Source organism: Geospiza fortis, unplaced genomic scaffold (genome assembly GCF_000277835.1).
Source record: "Geospiza fortis unplaced genomic scaffold, GeoFor_1.0 scaffold100, whole genome shotgun sequence".
In the NCBI taxonomy this organism is placed as follows: Eukaryota; Metazoa; Chordata; class Aves; order Passeriformes; family Thraupidae; genus Geospiza; species Geospiza fortis.
The window spans coordinates 3,684,187-3,702,090 of NW_005054350.1; the positions used below are offsets into that span (position 1 = coordinate 3,684,187).

The following is a 17,904-nucleotide window of genomic DNA, read 5'->3' on the forward strand; positions in this document are numbered from 1 at the left end:
CAGGAGAAAATAGTGGAAGGGAGCCCTTAACTGTGAACCAGTTTCATCCTCAACATTTTGAATCCGTGTGTTTTGCTTTGTGTTTCTAAAACAATGGCAGCACCCAAAACCTCACAACAGCATTTCCCAGCACAGTCTACCCTCATGAGGAGCATCTTTCCATTTTACTTGCAGGCTGACTTCAGTTTTGACTAAGGAGGGCATTTGTAAGCATTTGTTAGTCCATTCCTGTTTGACATTTCGGCACATATATAAATAATTTGCTCAAAGCCTTTAATCCTTAGACTTTGCAAAGCAGAGGGTAGTTAGCAATGACGATTATCTGATGCAGACAAGTGGACATTTCTTTAAGGATCAGGATCCTATGCAAAGCAGTGTTTTCAATCCTTGCATCATCCAATTTCCATTTGCAGTTTTGGCTTTAATTTCAGGAGCTACCTTGTTGTGTCCTTTACACAGTCCTGAAAGAGAGAACCAACCAAGGCCACTGTTTCTTCAAACTATACCTATTGTTGCTAAATGCAATAGCTTTGCTGCTGCATTTGCAGGTTCATACTAGAAAGGAAAATAAAGAAAGACTGTATTTATTAAATTATTTTATGGGGAGGATCACTCAAAACATTAAATTTGGAAATTGTGAAAGTAGGGAACTGTGTAGTACTTCCCTTGTCCACCCCAAAGTGATGATCAAAACAACAAATACCAGCACAAGGGAAGGCCTTACCAGAGTGCTGGAGAACACTTAAATACCAAGATAGATGTGTTTGGTACTATCAATTTGCATCAATTTCCACAAATCTACCTTTTTCTTGAGGTGTGCAAAATTAACTAGGAGATCACATGTCAAGCTGTTGGACATTCCATGGCACTTGTAAAAGATCCTTTAAAATATCAATTAAAAAGTTACCAAACTTTTGCAGGTGAAGAGTAACTTTCTGTGAATACTTTCTGTATTTTCTGTTAATTTATTTTGTGATTAATAGCTAACTCTGCTCCCATCCCTTTTACTGCAGTCTTTCCTCAGTAGTATTCCCCTAGAATCCTTATCAGAGGGAGCAGGCAGTCCTTGGCCCACTGCAGTTACAAGCAGCAGAGCCAGGGGCACATGGCTGCCTGGAATGTTTGAGAAAAGAGCTCTGATGTGCTGGGAGGCAGGTGGAATTGGCTCCAGGTGTTGTGAAAGCCACCTCAAAACTTGTACTGTGCCTAAGTTGTGGGTACTGTGTACAGGGGTGGTCCTAGCAGGCAGAAACATCTTACAAAGTCATGACAAAACACTTTTTCCTATCAACAGCCCACCCCTCAACATTATTCTGGATAATAAAGCAAAGCAAAATGCTTAGTTGAATTTTACAAATATGCAGGTACTGTCTTGGTAAGATTTCTCTGGTAAGGTATGTGGCTTCTTGAAGTTCATATTCATATTAAGAAGGATATATATGAAAACAAAAGCCTAATCATAAACTCTGGTTTATCTTCATGGAGATAAAATCTTTCAGAAAATTGCTTTGACTTGAAAAGGCATCTCAAGCTGAGTTTTATTTTGTGAACCTGTTGCAGTGCCATACTGCAAAGGATGAGGCGAAGACCTAGTAGACTTACGTGTTCAGTGATCGGTTGGTTAAAGTAATTTCTTCTTGTTGCTTAAGAAAAAGTACATCTTTTAAGTCTTTGTTAGTACTCCAAGGCTTTCAAAACACTTAACAAGCCTGGCATTTGCAGGCTGGTAATATGTTTTGCATAATATCAATGGCCTGTCTTTGTGGCCCATGGGAAAAAGAAATCTTTTTCTTCTTTGTGGCGCATTCCCCAAGATCATTACAAGTGGAAACACTTTTTGTCTTCTGAAATCTTAATTCCAGCAGCCCAGGTGTTTTGATGAAGCTTCCAGTATATATCTAGCCAAAATGGTTTTGCAAAACTTAGCTGCCTTTTAGTGAGAGAGTCAGTTGTATTTCTTGTAACTTTATGGAGGCCTTGCTGGAATATATTCAAACAAATGCAAGAAATGCTGTTTGATCTCTTCAGATGGTTAAATTGTGATTCCTGTTAGCACTGCTTTGGCTTGGTGCACCCTGTTTCCTAGTCAACTGAGGATGAAGTTGGAGGAGCTGGCAAGGCTATGATATTTACATAATGCCTTTTTTTCCTGTGAACCCTGAATGTGGATGGAAACAGCCTCTAATCTTCTTAGTGATCTAAGCAAAGATTGAATGCTTTGGGTCAAGCTGGGGTTTTGGATAGGCTCAGTTAGAAAAAAAAATTCAGAAATCCCAACTCTTCACAATGATTGCAAATGGAAATATTTGCAGACTGAGCTAGTTAATGTTTTAGTAGTTGATAATATTTTTATTATTTCACCAGTTTGCAAATACCACATAATCTGTTTTGAGCCATACTTTTTGAGACTTCTTGGAAGCAGAACAAACAGGCCTTGTGTTAAGCTCTGGGCACTGTTCGAGTTCATTCCCCTTAGGGTAGTTTTAAGTTGTATCATGAGGGATGAAAAGGCAAGTGTCAGAATAAGCATACAACCTCAAAATGACTGGGAAAGACTGCATATATGATCTTAATCCTTCTTGCACTACTGCCACTATGGCATGTTGAGAGGAGGAGTTCATTAGGTAACTGTCCTTTCATATCTCAGCTATTAAAACATACTGACTGGGATTTTTGTTGTGTGTTACAGTAACATAGCTTTTCAAACACTACTACCATAAACTTAAAGATTTTAAATTTTTTAAAGTGGATAAATATCCTGAACTCAGGCTAGAAGTGACATTTCATGCTTGATTTGCCTTGCCTGCCTAGATTTTGTGGTATTTCATGCAGAAGTTACAGCTTGTCAGGGGTTCTGAACCAATGTGCAAGTACAATGTATTACAATGAAGGGGGGAAAAAATCAGCCTGTCCTATTTACATTTTCCTTTTTCTTCAGGCTTACCTTCCCTAATCCAAAAAACTCATGTTGAGTCGTTTGACTTAATATTACCACAAGAAGTTTTATTATGTAATGCATCTTCACATAATATAAGATGACTCAGAGACTGATTTCTCAGAACATGAAAGTTAGTAGGAGCTGCTAGCCCTCTTTTAATACCAGCAGCCTAAGGTTTGCAAAGCAAATGGTCAGGTTTTATGTGATTGCTTTTGTAACTTCAGTTCAGCAGCAGGCTTTTTTTTTTTTGCTTTGTGTTCACTAATAGAATCAATATTACAACCATTCCCTGCTTGAACTTCTCACCACTGCATTTCATTAACTTTCTCAATATTTGATGCAAAATGTTTCTAATTAACATGCCTCTGAATAAAGAAAAAAAGGATTCTTAAAAACCTGTGTGCAGTCTGTGTAATAATAAAATTTTATTCTCAGCTATGAAGACTTATAACATTTTATGGCCTTTTTCAAAGTTGCAGTTGCTATTATTTTTATTTTTGTAAGTAGTGTATTTTAGAATTAAACCTTTTTTTCTCTACTATAATTAATAACTAGAAAATTAAAACATAGTAAGGCAAGTAAGGACATGATTCACTATAGAGAAAAAAGAGCACAACCATACTCAGAACTGGTCTAATGTTCTAACATTTTCATTAAGGGAAATGCTTAGTAGATTCTATCTTTTTGGTATGTGCTATCACTATTGCACACATTAGGCGTGCATCTGTTTGGGTTTTTCTCCCTTTATCTGCCAAGGAGATGATCCAATTTATTAAAAAAAAAGGAAAAAAGAAAAGGAAAAAAAAAAGAGGAAAAAAAGGAAAAAAAGCAGGGAGTTGGGAGGGGTGGGGACAAAAATGGAGACATATATCAACTATGTTCTTGTGATTATCCAGAAATAAATTTGAGGAGTGTAAGAAAATTTTGGCCATCCACTGTAAAACAGCATAAATTTTGAAGTGCAGGGATCAAGGGCAATTTCATGAACATGGCTGCCTTGCATTTCCTATGTGGAAGGAAAATATATAGGAAGGAATAAAAATATACACACACATATATAAACTTTCTGTATGTGTATTCATTTTTACAACTAAAAGGAGATAAATACATAGGGGTACATAGTTGTGCTTGTAAAGGTTTATCAAAGGATCTGACCAAGTCTGACCACTGAGCTCTGTATTGTTATTCTAATGGGAAGAAATAAAAGATAGCAAGGGGCCTATGGCCTCAGAGAGCAACTTGTCAATGAGATTGAGGCAGTCTAAATCTCTTCAGCCCTTCCTCCCTTCTCCCACCCTGGCAGCACATTCTCCTTGCTCCTTTTTGCTTTCACTTCTGGGAGTGTGTCCATGCCATGAACAGTAATTGTCTCCTGCTCCACTTCCTTCACATTGTTGATTTTTGTCAGGGTGAGTAATGCGCTGAGTTAGGGCATGAACTCCCGTGCCAGCAGGAGGGTATCTGTGGATTCCTACAGCTGGAGGCCACAGGACCGCACCTTTTAGTGGCAGTGTGGATTTAAATCAAATGGAAAGCAATATGGAAAAGCAGCCTGAGCTTTACATGCATCATGCCCCTCATAACCACAGTGTTCACTGAAATAACAGGAGAGATTTAGACAAGTATGCCACTAGGCTAATTAAGGGCTCTTCTGCTAAAGAGGCTTTTGTCTCAAGCTTTAGTTCTGGAGATCTGAATGTAGCTATATATAAATAAAAAATAATTTCAATAGAACCACATAAACAAGACCAATTTTATGGCCTTGGTTAAGACTTTATTTTTACATATATACCAGTATATGGCTGTCCATACTCAAGTTTCAGCTTTGGGATTTTTAAAATTTAAAAGTGTTTAGGAAAAAAAATTACAGATGTTATTTTATTCTGTCTGTTTTCAGCCAATATTTCCATGTAAATGGTATGTCTATGAAGCTGGATGTCACTCAAACCATTCAGGTTCTCTGTTTGAAATGTAAAGGCTGGTTTCAGTGAAACTTCTCTTGTTGGAAACAGGAGCTGCATGTTTTGCTCTAGAAGCAATGCTGGGCTGACTGTTCATCAGTAACTGAATAATTCTTAGTGATTTGAATAGGCTTTTAGAGTTTGACAAGTTTAGCATGTATGGAAACACCTGTAGGGTTCCTTTGCATTAGCTATGCCTGTGTTTGAAAATGTTCATGAATGTCTGAGGTAAAGCAATAAGCCTGTGCTTCCATAGCTGTTGCTGATTTTTAAAATCTTTGTGCTGCTTGAAATAAATCTGATCAGTTTCAGCTTGATGATTACACTTGTACTTTTTTCCTTTCCTTCCACTTCACCTTCCATCCTTTCATAAACCAGTAGGGATACATTTCTCTTCCATGTGTGTAAGCATATCTAACACTTACTGTTAAAGCTGGTTTGAATTAAGTATGTTTTCCCAAATTTTGCTACTGCAAGATGGCTTGTTTTCACAATTATGACAATTATGTTGAATTACATTGTCTGTCCCCCTTCTTTTTTTTTTTTTTTTTTTGGTTATGAAAAGGCAGTGTCTTGGTTTTCTAGAACATGGTCTACCAGTCCCCTTACCATTCCCATAGTACTCTTCTCATAAAACAAATGGGAACAGAAGGTTTAGGAAATACACACCAATTCCTGACTAAACTTAAATGTCTCATGGATGCTTGTGCCCTTGATGTTTGGTTGCATTCACTTTCATGTTATGTGATGCTCTTTCATTAATGAAAGCCATGGGGATTGTTTTGATCCTGTTATTTATTTTTCTCCCTAGCTGTGTGCTGCCCACCTGCCAACGCGATCGGAGGCGCCCAACCACTACCAAGCTGTGTGTCGGGCTCTGTTTGCTGAAACAATGGAGCTCTACACTTTCCTGGCCAAAATTAAAAGTGCAAAAGAGGTAAGCAGTCTGAAAAGGTTTTCTGCTTTTGAGCTCATCACCATGTGAATTTGGTTTACAAAGTCACTTCTGTACCCAGCCAATAGGGACTGTCAGATGCTTGAGGAGATGATCTGTAGTTTTCAGGGAGTGTAATCCTTCAGCTGAGCTTGTTGTTTTTTTGTTGTTTTTTTTTTTAATTTTGGTCTGTAACAATTTACATGTATCAGAATTTTTTATTAATTGTGATGAGTCTATTTGGGAGTAAAGCAGAATATTTTCTTGGAGGGTAACACATTGGATACATGTACCCATTCCTGCATGCATGTATGCAATATGAGTCTAAACTCTTCTCAGGTGTTTATACCCATTCCTGCATGCATGTATGAGTCTAAACTCTTCTCAGGTGTTTTGGGGATGTTATGAAGTATCAGAGCTCTGCCTGTTCTTCCTCAGCTTCTTCCCATGAGGGAATTCTCTTTGCTGAGAATTAGCTGAGATTCTTCTTGCTCATATATTTTGTCCCCAGTCAGCAGCTTCTCTTACCTTTTGCTGTATGATTGGTTTGTTGTCTGTCACATTGGTTTCACAGCAGAGCCAGCTTTAAAAATAGAAAAATTTCCCCTTCAGGTCACAATGCTTATGTTCACTGCTTGTTTGGCTGTTATTGTTGGCTGAAAGGCCATCCTGTGAACCATTGCAATTATCGGGTCTGGCTGAGGAGTGATTTTAAGGTTGATGTTTACTGCAGATAGTTTCAGTGATCTGGCCTGCAGAGTGGCCCCGTGAACAATTGTATTAAAACAGTCTGGGTGCTGGTAACATTGGAAAACTGGTGGGTGAGGGGAAGGGCAGGAAGGGAAACTAATTTCTCAAAGCTGGTTTCTTCACCAAAGCAAACTTGTCAAGTAGCAATGCTTTCATAATTTTTTTCCCTTAATAAATCCCTGAAGGATTTTCTTTTCTTTTGTAAGTCAAGATCTACAGTACCTTTGAAAAGCAGGATAAGATTTTACAGGCTGACCTAAAAATTTTGCTGCTGAAAAAGGCAGAGCTGTACACATGTACTCCCACTGTTTTCCTTCTTCTGGTTCTAGGGAACAAATGTAGTAAATATCAAGCCAAACAAAAAGTAAAGGAGTTAGTCCTTATCAGGTTAATGAGCTGAGTCAGCTCATTAAAGGTCAGATGAGCCTCAGATGAGTACAAGAGATCTTTTATCATATTGATGGTGGAAGATGCAAACTACTCAGAGACATAAGGGGCTGCTGCTCTTTCCTTCCTGAGTGAGATGCATAATCCAGGAGGGAGAATCCTTCTGAGATGTTTTTCTGCTGCACAGGATCACATTGCATCTCTGCTTCTTCTCTAGTCCTATTCAAACTGAAAGCAATTTTTAAACTAAAGCAGTGTCATACAAGGATAATTTTGGCAATGTCAGCATGGCTAAAGAGCCACTTGTTTTCTGAAGTGCCTGTGTTATGGGACATCTGCATCCAATGTCCCTGATACAGGAAGCAGCCAGGATACAAAGTCTCCATGCTAAAGATGTCTCCCAAACCTTGACATCATTAATTTCACATCTTGGCTTTTGACTACTGGATATATTAACTGAGGGACCTGCGCTGGAAACACCTCACTCAACTGCTGTTGCAAAGTCCATGTTGAGGCTCAAAGATAGCACCCTTCAGAGCTCTTCTCTCTGCTCAGAGAGGAATTAATTTTCCAATAGTTCTCAAACACCTTGGCCACAGTCAGCAGTAATAGGGCATCTTTGTTGTCAATGTTAAAATAAAATATTGTGGCCTATAACCATTTAAAATAATGTCTCAACAAAAATAGTTTAAAAAATATTTTTAAAAGTGGAAAGGCATTTTGAATTTGCAAATTACTTAATCACCTTATCATTGGGCATAAAAACCCAACAACATCTGAACACACCCTAGAGAATACTATGAGTTAATCCCAAATGAAAGAAGCCATTTGCCTCTCACAGACTATTAGGCATTGATTCAGAGCACATTTAGGTCAAAGGAAGTAATCCTTGTGGATGGAATTTTGGCCCTACTGAATCAGTAAGACTTTTATTGCTGCACCTAACCAGGACCAGAATTTTGACCTTTTGATTTCATTTTACTCTGGGTCAGTCCCTCAGTAGGCATGTAAGAAATTACCAAGAAAATGATCTTGGTAGCAGCTTTTGGAATCGGAATACTTTGGGTTTATGATGTGCTTGGTCCTTGGTCATAGCTTTTATCTAAGTATAGATTTGGAAGGTATTTAATTTTGAAAATAATACAGTGTACAAAATAAAAAATAGGTATGAAGAAAATATGAGGTGGAACGCTGTAAATCTTGTTGCACCATTTTAAAGTGACCTTTATAGTCTATACTTGAGGCAAGCAGGGATCATATGATCACGCTACGTTTGTGCCAGTAAAAGCTGTGCTATTGTTTACATGCTCTTCTGTCTTGCAAACACACAGCAGAATCTTAAGTCATGAGGAGTACAGTTAAATACTCTTCTGGTGAATTCCTTTTTTCTTTTCCTTTTGTTGTTGTCATACAAGTCATGGATATAAAGGAGATGAACACTGAATACTTCAGTAAAGAAATTTTGTTGTCATGGATTCGTGGTGATTGCTTTGGCAGAGAACTGGGGGAAAATAACCAAGTTACATACATCAGTTCCAATTAAAAAAAAATATATACTGTGTAATATTGTGGGTTTGACACTAAAAATGCCAGGAATTTTAAATTTTTAGTTTGTTTCAAAAAATAACAGCCTAATTTGGAGATTATCCTTTAGATTCCCTCAGATGTAGATGTAGTTCTGGATGTGAGATCAAAATTAAACTAAAAACACCAAAAAAGGGAAAGAATCCTCTGGAATTATTCAAAGTAACTTTCCTGTGGATAAAAATGACTTTGAAATTACTTCAATTCCTTCTGGGGCCACTGAGTGGCATCTGGGTATCTTTCCCAGGTATATGAGGTTCATATTTTTTGGTCAGTAAATGCTTAAATAGGCAGCTTCACTGTCGTGGAAGAGGGACAATTTTTATCAGTAAAAATTCACTTGCTTGGAGTGAAGTAAATCTGACCTATATTATGCTGCAGCCTAGAACAGGTTTAGATGGGAAATAAATTGTGAAAGAGTCAGGGAAAAAATATTGCTGCATGCTGTTTTCAATTTGGCCCTATAAAAACTTAGCAGGACTTTGAAAGTCCAGGATTTCAAGAGGGATAGAGTGGCTGGTAGGAGGGGTAGGTTTATAGGTTGTAATGTGTTGTAATACTAATAAATATACTGAGGAGTTACCTGTTCCCCAGTCATCATCTGTCATATAACAAATAGAGCATAGATTCACAAAGGGCTGGACTGCATGAATTTGGGTGAGTGTGTTAATCAGTGATGATGAAGTGATGAGTGAGCTGTTCACATCATCTCAATGGATGTCAAATAGAATGTTTAAGGCACTTTGTCACATAATTCATGCCATATGATTATTTCCAGTCTGATTCCCTGTGTATGAAAGGTCAGCAGCAAAGTTGACTTGCAGACAGGGAGATGGTACATCCATTCTTGAAAAGTGTGAAATGTTTCATGTCGTGGATGCACAGGATAAGCAGAGTTGAGAAAGATGTGATAGTGCTGTTGCAGTAGTTTAAAAAAGTAAACAACTAAAAGTTTTCTTTTTGCAAAGTGAAGTTTTTTAGCAAGTTTACTGGGGTATTTTCCAGCTTGCTGGCAGCACCTACATGCTGCTCAGGGTCTGTGAAAGGTGCCCTTGCTGCAGACTCACCCTGGGTACCATCTGCTTCGTATCCAGGAGCGGTCTTCTGATGGGCCAAGACATCCTAATACCTGTGACCTGCTGTTTAAGGTTTTACAGCTGATAATGAAGAGAGAGTACAGCTTGTTTTTCTTGTCAAGAAGTGAGCTTTCAAAATTGCAGTAAGAAAATCCCACAGAAAGGGATTCTCTCCTTTTTTTTCTTTTTTTTTTCCTTTTTCTTTTTTTTAATTGTTTTGGGGGGAAAGTGGCCTACAAGGTGAAGGAAATGCACCCATGTATGGCAGGAGCAAGGTGATTTGAATATCTGCTAAAAATTGACCCATGTAAAAGAAAAGATCCATCTTTTTCAGAATTGTCCAAAAGTCATTGACATAACCTTTGGTGGTATCTGGCCGTAGACAGAGCTGTAGGCACAAATAAGCGATGTCCATGAGATAGAGCAAATGTTCCTGCTGTGAAGTATCTGAAAAGGTTACACACATTGCTCAGAAATGGCATTGAGTGTGACTGAGAGAGACAGGAAGAGACTATGCAAGCAAAGGAATGCAAAATTGGTGCTCTGGATGAGACAGGGGATTCACCAGACCTGTATCCACATCGTGAACCTGCTTTTTTCAAGGAATATCTGCCCTAGTCCTCCTCTGGCTCCCTGTTACTGCCCAATCTTGCCTTCCCCTGGAGTTAATGTTCCACGTGCACTTCATGGCTGAGCAAACCAGCAAAGTGCCCTTGCTGCAAAGAAACCTTACGTTGTCTCAGGCTGCAGTAGGAGGAATGCTGCCTCCAGGTCAAGGGAGGTGATCCTCCCCCTCTGCTCAGCACTGGTGAGGCCACAGCTGCAGTGCTGGGTCCAGCTGTAGGCTCCCCAGTACAGGAGAGACATTGACGCCATGGAGAGAGTCCAGAGAAGAGCCAGGAACATGATGAAGAACTGAAACAGCTCTCCTGTGAGGAAAGGCAGAGAGACCCAGGGCTGTTGAGTCTGGAAATGAGAAGTCTCAGGGGGATCTAATCAGTGTCTCTCAATACCTGAGGGGAGAGTGCAAAAACAACAGCATCAGGCTCTTTTCAGTGATGCTCAGTGACAGGGCCAGAGGCAGGGGACACAAACTGAAACTCAAGAGGTTCCTCTGAACAGCCAGAAATACTGTTTTTACTGTGAAGGTGACAAAGATATTCTGGGGAGGCTGTGGATTCTCTGTCCTTGGAGATATTCAAAAGCTGTCGGGACATGATGCTGGACAATTGGCTCTGGGTGGCCCCGCTTTAACTTGGACCAGCTGCCTTGCAGAGAACTCTTCCACTCTCAAACACTTTGTGACTCTGTGGGTGGTATCACTAAAGGAGATACTGGCATGTGGGATGTAGACCTGTGGGTGATAAACTCCTCACCTGGCACAGGTGGTGCTAGAAAACACCTGTGATGCTGGCCAGCATAGGAGATGAGTGTCCAGTAGGCAGATCTGTTGCAGTAGGTTTGACTTGTACCTCAAAAAGTTTTAGAGATTGATGTACACCCTAGAGCATCAAAATTAGTATTCCTTCCAAAACTAATTAAGACTGTATATTTTTATAATTGCCTACATCTCTAATTGCAGTGAAAATCCATGCTCATCAAAAACTCATCCATAATTTCATTATCCACAGTGTGCCTTGTAATTAGGCTCTTGGTAGAAAATAGAGAAAGCTCCCAATCTGTCATCTTTGTACTGTTCTTTTAAAACATTGCCTTGCATTTCTGTCCTTTCTGATTCTGACATAATTCTTTCAGTCTGCCTGGATATATTTCAATCCAATCTGTATGAAATGGAAACATACAAATTCTAATTAAGGACATGCATGAAATGAAATTGTTCCTTTCTCTTATTCCTAACTTCACGCCATATGAAGATTCAGTTGCAAAAGAGCTAATGAAAAAGGTCAGGTGGCTATACTGCTGTATTATTTGTACAAAATATGATAATGGAGGTAGTTAATAGGTACCTAAACAATGTTAATGGCTAACTTATTTTGGAAATAGAGTCATTAGCCAAGTTGTGCTCAAAAGTCTTGTGACTGTATTAAGTTGTCAAATACTCTGCTGCTTGGATTTTCAGAGAGCACAGCTGTAGAAACAAATCAGTTCACAAACATAACTTCACTTTTGCCTACACTTCCAAGTCTCCAGTGACTCCACTTTTGCAGCTGTGTTCTCATCAGTCTTGTGGCTCCATTCAGATCAGTTTGATCCTTCAATTTAGGACCTTTAATAAAGGAAAATACTGCTGGTTTGTCTTGGGCAGGGGAGGGTTTGATTTTCTTGTGTGATGCAGCTGCTGTCACTCAATCAGTGTTACGTGCCCTTGGTTTGGGTTTTTGCCTCTCCTTGCACAGTTACGTTGAGCAGCATGGTGACTATTGCTCCCTCCAGAGCTGAGCAAAGTGTGTCAGCCCATATCTCTGTACATGAAGAACTTTGTCTGCTATCTGCTCGAGGTTTTCAGGGACTGATTTAACTGATCTTATTCCCAGAATGAATTAAATGGGGTTTGAGTATTTTCAAAGACCTAGAGAAATGCTACTGCCTAAGCCCTTAGAATTTGAAGCCCATGTTGAATAGCTGAAGGTATATAAAAGGAGTTTTTCACATATGTGAATGTTATGTATTTTTAAATTGAACCTAGATATGCAAGAATGTTTTACTAGTTTCACAGATAGCAGTGTAAAAATCAATTTAATCAGTGAAAAAGTGACTCCTAATTTAGAGTATGAACTGGGAGCTGCAGTAGACTGTGCTCTGCAGTTGGTGAAAGTCAGAGTCCAGGTCCGGATTCCCTAGAATACCACATTCATTAAAGCATCGTGTTTTTAGAAAGCATTTTATGGAAGGGAGTCTTTGACACTGTACTGACAAGAGTCTTACATAAATTCCCATCTGTCACTCAGCACAGAAGAGCACATCTCAAATGTGGGCCACACAGCAGCAGCAAATCAGCTGCCTGCTTTTAATAGTACAGCAAGAGGTTTGAAGACATTTGATATTTTTATTACTGGCTTTTGCCACAAAATGCAGTCTTTTGAAAAAATGGTCAAATGCTGTAAAGGTTTTTTAAAAAAGCAAAAGCTCTTGAAACAGTAATTTCCTACACATCCAACCCTTATTGCCTGAATGAATGCCCAGGCTGTAATAGGTGAATTGGGTCTGAGGTTCTGGGATCATTTAGAAAAACCCTTTTAAGACGTTTCTGCCTTCTGGAATGGAAATCCATTTAGGCTATGTATTTGTTGTACTGTAATAGCTTTTCTTAAGCCATTGTCCCAAGGGTAAGTGCAAGTGGCTGCAGCAGCAGCAGCTGAGGTTACTTGCAGGTTTTGGAACACAGCTGAATTCTCACAAAGGGTCTATTATATTTTAAATGTTGGTTTCTATTATTTATGGTTGGAACAGAGGCAGAAACCCATTGATGCTGGCTGAGGATGCTGGAGGGAAACCCTAATGTTCCATTTAGTCTACAAGTTTAAATATAATCATTTGTCAGAGTGAATTTATTCCTTCCCAAGCAGCACCTGACAGGTGTAGAAGAGCTAAAGAAGCCTTCCTAAACACTTCCTGCAAGCATAGAGCACTTGCTGGTTTCTTCCAAAGCTTTGCTAGTTCTATAATGATGGAAATTCCTTTATCTCCTACTCTTCCCTACTGATTGCATGGTGAGGTGCATTTAAGTGCCAGAGCCAGGTGCCAGGGAAGGGAATGAACTATCCCTACAAAGGGGGTGTCTGCAGTTGCAGGGCTGCAGCCAAGCACTCAGCACAGGGATGGGGAGTGAAAGAAGCCCAGCTTTGGCAGCAGCTTGTGCTTGTACCAGCTCACTTGGAGGCACTTCATCTCTTGGCTGGCAAGTTTTGCTCCTGCAGCTCTCTGGTGCATGGTAGCCAGCATCACTTACACCTGTGCTGTTTTGGGCAGGAGCTGCCCCTCTAGCTATGTTCCAGAGAAACTAATTAGATGGTTGCCTTATTTGGAAGGTCTTTCAGCTGCTCAGGGTGGGTTTGTTCCTCTTCTTATTTTCTGCTGTTAAGAAAAACAAGTGGTAATCTCTCCTACCTTAAATATTTATGTCAGTCTAAAGCATCAGCCTTTGGGCATAAACCAGCTCCATAAACTGTATGGTAGGGAACCTGGTTGCTGAGATGGCTGGTTGTCACCAGTCTTTTTGAATAGCTGAAATACAGGTTAAGCAGCTGGAACACGTTAATTTTTTTAAAAATTAAAGTTTACCTTCCAGTATGGGAAGGAGGAGCAGATCTGACAGTTGTGAGCCCATTTACTGAAGTTATTTTTTTGATTACAAAGAGATAAGGGGAAAAGTATAAAATCTTTTATTTTGCAGTTTACCAGTAGATGTTAGCAGTTTGCAAGAAAGAAAGTAATTTACAGTTCATTTAACTGCATTTGAAATTATTACTCCAACTGTATGATACAGAAAAGAAGAAACCCTGCATAGCAGAATACACATGAGCAAGGCCTTTATGTTACCCATTCTTTCCATGTTTCTGTTTTTCCCTTGGAAAGGGCAATTGCCTGTAAGTGTCAGACTGACCACAGTGCCAGGGCCAGCAGAAGTTTCCGTAAAGAATTCTTTTCCAGTTGGGTATCCTGTTGTGATGCTGCAAGTCATGCCAAAATGTTCCCACGTTGTCTCATGATGGATCTGCTTTTGTTAACTGTGGGTGATTTATGCTTTTTTGGAGTCTCCTTGTAAATGATGTATTTTATTTTGATAGAGCAATGGTAATCTTTCTTCTTTGATACTAAAGCAATTGTGCTCCTTACATAAATAAGACAATAAAGAACCCATCTGGTCTCTTTCCAAAACCTCTGTGGTAGCTGACTCACATGTCCTATCTCTGCAGCCAGGTCTGGTAGATGCTTGCACTCTTGAATGGGCAAGTTAAGCACTCTTCCAGCACTTCCATTTCTTACACTGAAATGTTGGCAGTTTAGGAACTACCTCCAGGAAAAAAAGAGTTTTTAAGAGTATGCTTATTTTTACTTTTTCTGGAAAGCTCAGAAGCTGTATTGAGACTGATTGTTTAGTTCCATTAAAAGAAGAGCATAAGTGCTTAAAAGATGGAAATACTTTTGGTAGATACATCTGTCAGATCTCTGACCTGTTGCTTTTGTCTCATAAAAATAAAAAAAGTTTTTAGTAGAGGACTTAAATATCCATTTCAGATATATTAGTGAGTACTTAGAAAATTGATCTAATTAAACATTGTTAAAGATTTCCTGGAAAACTCTCCATAAAAGTGAAGTGGATTACTGAAAAATTGCTTGTACTGCTGATTCCAAAACATTTCAATACAGAAGTAAACAAAAAAAGCAAAAGCCTTTTGAATAAACAGGTGTTGATGTGTATAAGAAAATTTGTGTAAAGCCACAGCCTTCTGTGTTCAAGTTTGCCTGTTCTTTGGTCTGCTGTAACTTTTAATTGTTTTTCATATTCTTGTTGGTATGAAAGCTTTTTTTTTGGCCATTTGCACTCCATCTTTTCCATATTTGCATGATCTGATCTTGTTAATAAGCAGCAGTTTTCATCTTTGAAAGATCAGTTTCTCTTCCTCACATGATTTTATTATGGATATTTCAGAATCTATATTCATGTTATACAGACTAATTAATTATAATTTGTATATATGCAATTCTGTCACTATTCAGTGTTTCTCATAGTTTTTTCTCCTTCTACAAAAATGAGCTGCCTTGAATTCAACAAGCATTAATTTTGGTATGAATGGATCCTTATCAAGCTGGTAACATTTTCTGTGTTGTAGTTTAACAGACCTGATAGGTAGTCAAGGATTTTTTCTGTGCATATAAAAATTTAGGGATATAAACATTTTAATGTGTATTTTTTCCTCCAGCATGTTATTATCTGAAGTACTTTCATACTCAAAACCTAACATTTGTTCCCAGCATTTAAGGTTAACTTTCCAAGGAAAAGAAATATATTCAAATAGTGTTTCAAGTTACTTTTACAGTATTGCTATTCAAGTCATAAAACATTCAGCAGAATACCCAAACAACATGATACAAGAGATTAAAAATCAAGCTTCAGTTTTACCTGAGAGTTAATGCCACTGTTCATTTATTCACTCATTTCCTTTTCATTGGCAGAACCTGAAGAAGATTCAGGAAATGGACAAAGAGGCCAGTGATGATTCCAGCACGGATCTTGATGAACTGAAAAATGCTGACTGGGTGAGAGAACAATGGAATAGTGATTCAGCATCACTAGTGGCATTTTATTTTTCTTTATAAAGCTTAACTAAGGCATTATTACCTCTGCCCTGATGAGACCCCACCTGAAATAGTGTCTGTAGTTCCCAACATAAGAATCATGTGGACCTGTTGGATTGAGTCCAGAGACACCAAAAAGATGCTCAGAGGGCTGAAGCACCTCTCCTACGGAAACAGGCTGAGAGTTGGGGTTGTTCAGCCCAGAGAAGGCTCCAGGGAGATCTTAAAGCAGCCTTCCAGTACTTAAAGGAAGCCTCCAAGGGAGCTGGAGAGGGACTTTTTACAAGGACATTTAGTGACAGGATAAGATGGAATGGCTTTAAACTGAAAGAGGTTTAGATTAGATATTAGGAGAAATTCTTTACAATGGGGGTGGTGAAGCACAGGAGCAGGTTTCAGCAGCCTAGTGAAAGGTGTCCCTGCCCAGTGCAGGGGGGCTGGAACTAAATGAGCTTTAAGGTATTTTCTACCCAAACCATTCCATGATACTGTGCTCAAATCAGTCTCTGGATTTTTCTAGTATATGTATTAATAGTAACCCACTACAAGTTAGAACTAAATGAAATCCCAACTTCCCTTTGCAGACAGATAAAACAGTACAAGTATCTAAGTAATATATTTTGTATCTAAGTAATATATTTTTCCTTAGGCTGTTTTCATGGAGAAGCTTTTGCATTTTGCAGACTGGACATTTAGACAGGTACCATGCTGACTGCCCTTCAGAGGGGCAGTCAGGCAGTAGACAGAGCCATCAGCTGAATTTCTCCAGTGATGAAAGAAAAAGGCAGCAGGGAAACTCTCAAGCAGGAAATAACTTTATTGTCTAGCTACTGTTCTTGCCAGTTCATAGAGGAATATTACAAGGTTCTTAAAAGATGCTTGATTTTAATTTCCAATCTTCACTCCACCACCTGTTCTTTCTTCTCTCCAGCCATTCTGCTTCACAGAAAAAGAGAGGGAGGTGTTAGTATGAGGTGCTCTTGCAGGCAGAGCAAAAGGAGTTTTTCTATTGCAAAATCTTAGGACTTGGGAGTCCATTCCAAAATTTCCATTTGAAGCACAACTTTTGAGAAAATTTTACAGGAGAGTCCTGGGTAACAAAATTTCAGATTCAATCACTGTCTTAATTCACACAGTATTAGCTGTAAGTCTATAAACTTTGATTATGTGCTTGCAGTATACTTGAAGTGGGAATTTAGATGTAAGGTATGAGAATTTCAGATCCTCTTTCCATACTTGAGGTGAGACCCAGCAGTCCTGCTGAGTTGCAACAAAGTTTTGTTATGATCATGAGTGTTAAAAATAAGCTTATATAAAATAAAATGGGACTTGGTTGATGTGTTAAAAATAAAATAGTACAGCTGTAAATATTTGGTGGTGTCCTGGAAGGAAACTTTGTTTTAATATGAGATGGTATTCAAAGGTAAGGTATGAAGTAAAATGTCTGTGTCTTTTGTCTTCAGGCCCGTTTTTGGGTGCAGGTGATGAGAGATTTACGGAATGGGGTTAAACTGAAGAAAGTCCAAGAGCGTCAGTACAACCCACTGCCCATAGAATATCAGCTCACACCCTATGAGATGCTGATGGATGACATCAGGTCCAAGCGCTATACCTTAAGGAAGGTCATGGTAAGTCAAGAGAATCACTGGAGTTTTTCAAACCTGAAATGTTATTTTCCTTTTTTTATCTTCTTTTTGTCTTTTTTTTCCCTTCTGAGAATCTTGAAATTATTGTTTCTTATAGATACTAATGTTCGTGGGGTTTATATGGCATCATAAATTTGTGCAGTGCATTGAGGGAGAGAGCATGAAACCAACACAAGTAGTGTACTTTGTTTTCCATGTGGCAGGCATTTAAAATTCTGAAAGACATGCCTACCTATCATAAGCTTGAACAAATCACTTGTATTGGGTTTGTGATCACTTTAGAGTCATCTCAGAAGTCCTGTCATGCTTTCCAATGAGAGATTGTTTTAGACTTTTCTTATTGGCAGTACATTTATCTTGAGCTACA

At 38.8% G+C, this 17,904-nt stretch overlaps 1 protein-coding gene across 1 annotated transcript in view; it reads left to right on the forward strand.

The window, feature by feature from the left end:
* SPIRE1 (spire type actin nucleation factor 1) overlaps window positions 1–17,904 on the forward strand; it is a 109,898-nt gene that overhangs the window by 60,100 nt on the left and 31,894 nt on the right. Inside the window, exons 3-5 of the mRNA XM_031058866.1 lie at window positions 5,711–5,836; window positions 15,769–15,852; window positions 17,355–17,519. Of these exons, the coding sequence (XP_030914726.1) occupies window positions 5,711–5,836; window positions 15,769–15,852; window positions 17,355–17,519 (375 nt within the window). The remainder of the gene's footprint in view (window positions 1–5,710; window positions 5,837–15,768; window positions 15,853–17,354; window positions 17,520–17,904) is intronic.